Genomic DNA, 7,173 nt, shown 5'->3' on the forward strand with positions numbered 1-7,173 from the left:
AAGGCAGCATAATTAAAACGAAAAAGTTATATTAGTTCCTAACCCCCCCCCTTGAAACTAATCACACGGGACCAACGGCTCCGTCTACAAAAAATTACACTAAGTTAATCTAAAATTGTAACATATAAATTATAAATTACACTAAATTAATTTAAATGTAAATAATGTAAATATAATTAAAAAAAACACCCTCGGGCGTATGAACATCACGCCCGAACCACTGGTCGGGCGTATGAACATCACGTCCGACCTATGGTTCGGGCGTTTGAACATCACGCCCGACCTATGGTGCGGGCATGTGGCTATCACGCCTGCACCACTGGTCGGGCGTGATGTTCTTACGCCGGAACCACAGGTCGGGCGTGATGTTCATACGCCCGACTGCGATTCCGGCGATTTTCAAAAACATCCCACAGATCTCAAATTTAAGCGTAAATCAACGAAATAAAACCGTAAATCTTACCATTTTCGCTTTCCCTTTACGGCCTCTGTCACCATCCATGATTTGGTTCAAAAATTAGTCCGGATTTGATCGAAGAGTATATAGGGTTCTTGAGAGGTTTTGTCTTTTTTCAATTTTTGTGCAAAGGGTAGTTCGGTCAATTCCCGAGGCTAGAGGTAGGAATTTGTGGCTAGGTATAGTAATTCACTATTATAAATTATGGGTTACCATAATATTAGTTCATTAAGTGGTCAAATTTAGTTTATGAAACTGATGTGTGTATAAAGGTATGAGTTTAATTATGTGATTTGGTTGTAATTATTTAAATGATGAGCAAAATAGTAATTACATCCGTTATATTTTAAGAGTTATAGTCTCTAGGATAGACATGTTCTTTAATCTACATTCTTCCTTATCAAGCGTAGACGTTCAAGTCGTTTCTTATCCTAGAATCAACCTGAAACGCTTTTGTTTCCGTTCAATCCACTGCATTATAGATTCAGATATGTTTCCATTATTGAATTTCAATGTATTAACATGAGTTTTCAATCTTATGATTCTATTGAATAATCTACAGATTATTTTTAACACGTGATATCAGAAAAATTCATGATTGATTAATTGAGATTTTATGTTTTTATTGTGACACGAGTATTTCAATCATAAAATCATATATGGTTGATATGATTTGTGGTATTTTTGTTTCCAGCAATATATATACCATAATTATTTCATTTTGTATGTATATGATTACATATGGATTCACAACTTTTGTTCTTGGCTTAATACATTCTAAACTTGTTCAAAAAATTTGATTAATTCCTTAAACTTATATGGTGTCTCATTAGTCCTTTAAACTTGCTTAAAGTGTTATGATTAAATTCTCAAATCTATAAAAACACCATAAAAAAAATGTACAGAACAGAAAGTTAATTTGTTTTAATGACTTAGAATCACGAATTGAGTCTTTATTTTTTAAGTTTTGATTTTTTTTTTTACATATTTTGACAAAGGCAAAAAGCATAATTGTTTTAAGGATCAAACATCTGATCAATTATTTTTCCACATTAAGCCATTGATCATTGATTTTGTTATGGATAAATCCCTTATTTAACTTTTCCGTCGAGTTTGGGCTACATATATCATTTAGGGCGATTTGGTATGTTGACATGGACAAATAAAAATAAGAGTTTATTGACTATGAGAAATAAATAAAAAAATTAAACATTAAAAAGAAATTATAGAAATTAATTTTCAGTAGGTTCTTCCAATCTCGATATTCTCCTCTTTAATTTCGTAATTTCCAACATAAGAATCGCCAAATCGATCTTCTCCCGTAACACCAAAATCCATTTCCAGGAAGTTCTTCCAAACTCGATTCTAGCTTAGAAAAACCTACTAGAAATCGATTTCTGTAATTTCTTTTTACTTTTTACTCTCTCTCCTAGTCAAGAAACTTATTTTTGTATTTGTCCACATGAAAGTAAAAATGTCCACATCAGCAGGCTAAATCCCTTAATGGTGCTTGTCAGTGCATATTTTTATCTATCTCATTCTTATAGCATGGTAACACAAGCCTGTTCAGGCCCTCATTCCATTCCTGCCACCACCTATGCTTCTCCGACCATCACTTCGTTGCCGTCTGCCTCAACCTCCGCCTCACTAGAATATACTATGATCTCCGACAATGCTTCGTCCTTTGTCACTCCACCGACTTCCCACATTTTCCATTCCCCATTCGGTAATATACCGAATAATACACAATTTGTTTCGTCTTGGCAACCGATCATCCACCAGACATTTCTACCACACCCTTTGTCATCTGTCATGACATAGATTCTGGAATCGTCACTGTTACTGAATATGGATTTTATTATTAACCCATCTTTTACAGCTTGGGACACAACTAAGAATACTACTCGTTCTCTGTTAGTGAACTCTCTCGCAGAAGAAATCTTTCCTATTATAAATAATATACTAACGCCATATGCTATTTGGGGGGCTTTGGAATGAACTTATGGTCCGGTTTCTAGGAGCAAATGTTTTCAGTTAGTTGTTGAAATGCCAAATGTAGATTGATCATACTCATAAAAATAAAAGTAGCATAATGTTCATATGGACCCTCCACCCATATATAGATGAAAAGTTTTGGAGTCTTCCAATTGGGAGGGAATGAAGTGGCGATGACACTTTGCATGATAAGTGTGTCGTTAGAAACCTAATGACCGATGAAGGCCCTATTTTTAGGAAACACTAGATTTTAATTTCCCAATTATCATGGGTAAATTTCACTCATGGTGTATAACATTTACCCTAAATCACACTTTGGTGTACAACCTTCAATTTGTCTCACTAATATGTACGGACTTATAGGTGACCTCCCACTTTGGTGTATAACAGGTAAAAATGACCGGCCAATGCGAAGTCAACATGTCACGTCAGCAGTTTGACCAGTCAAAAAGTCAAAATTTAAAAGTCTAATATAAAATTACTTTTATACCCTCTTCTTCCCCCTTCCTCTTCCCCTTTCCCTCTCTAACTCATCTTTCTCTCTACCTTATTTCTCTCTCTACCAAAAAAATAGAAATAATATTTCTCAACCAACTAGATGATGAATTTATTACGTCCTTGTACATTTACAAAACGATTTACATAACTATTTTTCCACCATTATTTTCAAAACAATTTACAAAACTTGAAAACTAAAGCATTTTTCCTAGATACTGAAATGAAGCGAAAATGAGACATGGACTTTCAGTTCACGAAAGGTTAGTGTTGAAATTGGACCTGAAAATTTGAAGTTGTCTTTTTCTTCTGTCATTGGCCAACTCACATGGATGTACAATTCTAGAACGGGGTAAGTTGCTTCAGATTTCCACTTTTGGTTACCTTTTACTAGGTTGATATCCCAATTCGACAAAGTTATCTTTCTTTGGTATGGGTCAAGTTTTGATTTCTCGGTATGCAAGTACGGGCAGCTGATGTGTGAATGATATTTTGCAGTAACCTTCTGGTGCATATATTTTCAGACCTGATGGGTCCCTTCCCAATATCATTGCGAGATCCGTGGGTTCTTCTCTATGTATTGTTCGCGTGTTGACAACATTGCTTAATTCTTCTGCTATAATTCACTTTATAGTTTTTGCATTATATGCTGTAAACTATTTAAGATATTAATTTGAGTTGAATTGCATTAACTCTTCTATACGTGAAACTTCATTTTGTATGATCTAAAGGTCCCTTTCCGTAGTTCATGAGGTTCACCAACAATTTAATTCATGGATCTACCAGCAGGTCATCAACTTAAATTTATTTTTGGAAACATGGGTTTGAGTATTGAATCAGTTGACAATCTTTTCTAACTAGTGTCAATCTTCATAAATTGATTACATAGAAATAAGGTAGAGAGAGAAATATGAGTTAGAGAGAGAAAGGGAAAGGGGAAGGGGAAGGGGAAGGAGAAATGAAGAAGAGGGTATAGAAGTAATTTTATATTAGGTTTTTAAATTTTAACTTTTTAACCGGTCAAACTGCTGACGTGGCATGTTGACTTTGCGTTGACCGGTCATTTTTACTTGCTATACACCAAAGTGAGAGGTCACCTATAAATTCGTACATATTAATGAGACAAATTGAAAGTTGTACATCAACGTGTGATTTAGGGTAAATGTTACCCCAATTATCATCTCCATCAACTCCACTAGGGATGTGGGTTGAGCCTTAACTGTGAAATTCAAAATGAAAATACATTTAGATAAGATTTTGAAAGCAATTTCAGTACTGGACTAGCCACACCCTGGCCCAACTGTTTTCTCGTAGCCCATATAACTAAAACCCTAGCTAAAACCCTAAAACTAGAAGCTTCTATTCTTCTCTAGACCAACTTCTTCTCCCTGCTGTTAAAAGAGGGGAATCCTGCCTTGTGTTCTCGCTTCTCGCTTTTGCATCCTCAAATTTCAGTGATCTAAGCATCCCAGAATTGCTCAAATGGCGAAGCGTTTGATTCCCACCCTTAACCGCGTCCTAGTGGAGAAGATTGTTCCTCCTTCCAAAACAACCGCTGGAATTCTCCTCCCGGAATCGTCTACCAAGGTACTTGCCTTTTCTCCGTTTTGTGTTCTGCAAATTATCATTACTGGATCGTAACAATTGTGATTCTAACAGCTGAATTCGGGCAAAGTTATCTCTGTTGGCCCTGGATTGAGAACCAATGAAGGGAAAACTATTGCTACATCTGTCAAGGAAGGCGAAACTGTGCTCTTGCCCGAGTATGGAGGTACTCAAGTCAAGCTTGGCGACAAGGAGTAAGCTCTCTTCCATTTCTACTCTGTTTAGAAGTTCAGTTTTCATCGTTTGGTGGTTGACTTATTCCATTTTGCTCATCATTGTTATCGTTTTGGCGCAGGTTTTATTTGTATAGGGATGAAGACATCTTGGGCACTCTGCATGAGTAGTAACTTAATGCTCTTGGCCATCTAAATGGGTATTACTTTTTAGATCTTTATTCTTGAGATTATGGATTTTAGTTGGATCCTATGGATGTAGCTTGTGAGCAAATGAGAATTTTTAATTGTACTCGGTGGAGTTTAAATTTGGAATAGTAGAATGACAATTTCGTACTTCTTTTTGCTCAAAGGTTTGTCTTTGAATAGTTGTTGGCATTCATAAGTTTGTGAAATTGAAATAACCATATTACAATTGAAGCATAATTGGAATTAGGGAGTACTTTGTTGAAGGCGGACATCAGGCGAGTTGCTGTGCCCAATAAGTCCTAGGCGAGCCTCTGTGTAAAGGCTCTCCTGGGCTTAGCAGAATTTTTATACTGCTCGTTGATTAATCTCAAGCCACTTAGTAAACTTAAATCTGAACTCTTGATCCAAGTAAAAAAGAATAAGAGAGACCTAAAATTAGAAGGGAGGGAAGAAGAGTAAGAGAGGAGCTCCTTCTTCGTGCGGCGCAAGCACGAAGAAACCACCAGAGCTCTGTTGCAATTTGAGTATATTATTCTCAACTTAACTTAGCCCTCCTTTGGAAGGTGGTTAATGGAATTAATGAAATCTGAAATATTAGATTAACCTTATTTGAGTGTTTTTTTTTTTTTTGAGAGTATATGGAGGTTAATGGAATTTAACATTTTAGTTACTTAAATTTTAGCCTTTGTTTGGAAGTTTGGTGGTTAACGAGAGTGAGAGTTTCAAGTTAAACTTTAGCCTGACTATTTGGAAGTGAGAGTTCAAAGTTTAATTCATTTAGGAGTTTAAATATGAAGGGGAAAGGAAGTTAAAATTTATACTGCCATACTTCCATTGACCCTCCAGGTTAAAAGAAATAAAAGTTTAACTTTCATATAACTTTTTTTTTTCACTGTGAAAAAAATCTCACAAACAAGGTTAATGTCATATCATTACTGACCTCCTCCCAAAGCTTAAGCTCCAAAGGTTTTAAGCTTCAAATTAGGGGTAATGGAAACTTTTTAATAGGAGCCAACCTTTCAAACAAAGTTAACACTTTGACATTTTACTCCATGTAAGCCTTAACCTCCAAATTTTGGAGGTTAATTGGAGCAATGGGAACTTCAATAGGAGCCAACTTTTTAAATCTCATTTATATTCCATAAAACACAATTAACTTTTAACCTTCATTTCCCTTCCATTTCATCCTCTTAACTCTCATTCATTTCCCTTCCATCCTCTTAACTCTCATTCATTTCCCTTCCATTTCATCCTCTTAACTCTCACCTCCTAACTTACTTTCAAACAAAGGCTATGTTCTTAACTTTTAACCTTCATTTCCCTTCCATTTCATGTTCTTAACGCTCCCCTCCTAACTTCCAAACAAAGGCTATGTTTTTAACGTTTAATATTATATAGACATAATATGGTTTGTTTTGTCTTATTAGTTTGTGTTTTTTCTTGTGGTTTATGCCTTAATTACTAATACTCTATCAGTGACATTACTATCAAATATTGATATTTAGATTTTGTATTTTTTTTTTTTTTGGCATTTTCTAGGCTCCAAGACCCCTAGTGCCTTAGGGAGCCTTCCACCAACTATGGTGGAAATGATTGCAGTTCCATTAAGAAGATTAGTCAACTTAGGTAATTGGTGATCGGATATCTTGCAATAATAAGAATGATTGTGTTAAGGATTTTCACTCTTGATGGCCATGGAAGCATAATTGGGGGGAATAATAGTGGAATTGAATTATGTAGCCACTATAATTGTGTGATTTGTTTGCATGACTTTTCTTGGTTTTTTGTTAGCACATCCTTCAAATGCTGTCATATATTTTAGTGGTAGGTTTTCCCTCGGTCAATGGGGATGATGGGTTATTAATGGAAATATCGCAAAGCTAATCACTGGGGAATGTGTTAAAACTTATTTGATAAAAACAGGTTGAGGAAATTTTACATTTTAAGTTAGGTTGCTTCAAGCTGAGGATTTGGTTGTCCTATTATCTTGCCCATGTATATTATACCAGTTTCATTTTCTATAACCCATGTTTTAATATTGTGGTAGAGTATGGTGCTTGTTTTGTTTGGAAACCTCAATTTGGATGGAATTCAATGCAATTGAATTCTATTTATTTTACTTTTATTCTTGGAAACAAAAGAACTCAAAAAATTCAATTCTTTTGTATTTTGGAATTTGGATTAAGTTGCGCCGTGAGAATTAGATTTCATGCAAAAAATGGTATGATTCTGTGAGAATCCAATTAGTTTATAAAGGAA

General features: G+C 35.2%; 1 protein-coding gene across 2 annotated transcripts; it reads left to right on the plus strand.

Moving 5' to 3' along the window:
* Positions 1-4,304: 4,304 nt before the first annotated feature.
* On the plus strand, positions 4,305-6,960 carry LOC136209883 (10 kDa chaperonin, mitochondrial-like). Of its 2 annotated transcripts, XM_066001500.1 has the most exons (4): positions 4,305-4,534; positions 4,607-4,746; positions 4,848-4,925; positions 6,454-6,960. In XM_066001500.1, the coding sequence occupies exons 1-3, from the start codon at positions 4,430-4,432 to the stop codon at positions 4,894-4,896; spliced, it is 294 nt and encodes a 97-aa protein (XP_065857572.1). In that variant the 5' UTR covers positions 4,305-4,429; the 3' UTR covers positions 4,897-4,925; positions 6,454-6,960. The 2 variants fall into 2 exon arrangements, with proteins under 2 accessions (XP_065857572.1, XP_065857571.1); XM_066001499.1 differs by lacking the exon at positions 6,454-6,960 and having other exon boundaries at positions 4,848-5,061.
* Positions 6,961-7,173: the final 213 nt, after the last annotated feature.

Source organism: Euphorbia lathyris, chromosome 10 (assembly GCF_963576675.1).
Source record: "Euphorbia lathyris chromosome 10, ddEupLath1.1, whole genome shotgun sequence".
In the NCBI taxonomy this organism is placed as follows: domain Eukaryota; kingdom Viridiplantae; phylum Streptophyta; class Magnoliopsida; order Malpighiales; family Euphorbiaceae; genus Euphorbia; species Euphorbia lathyris.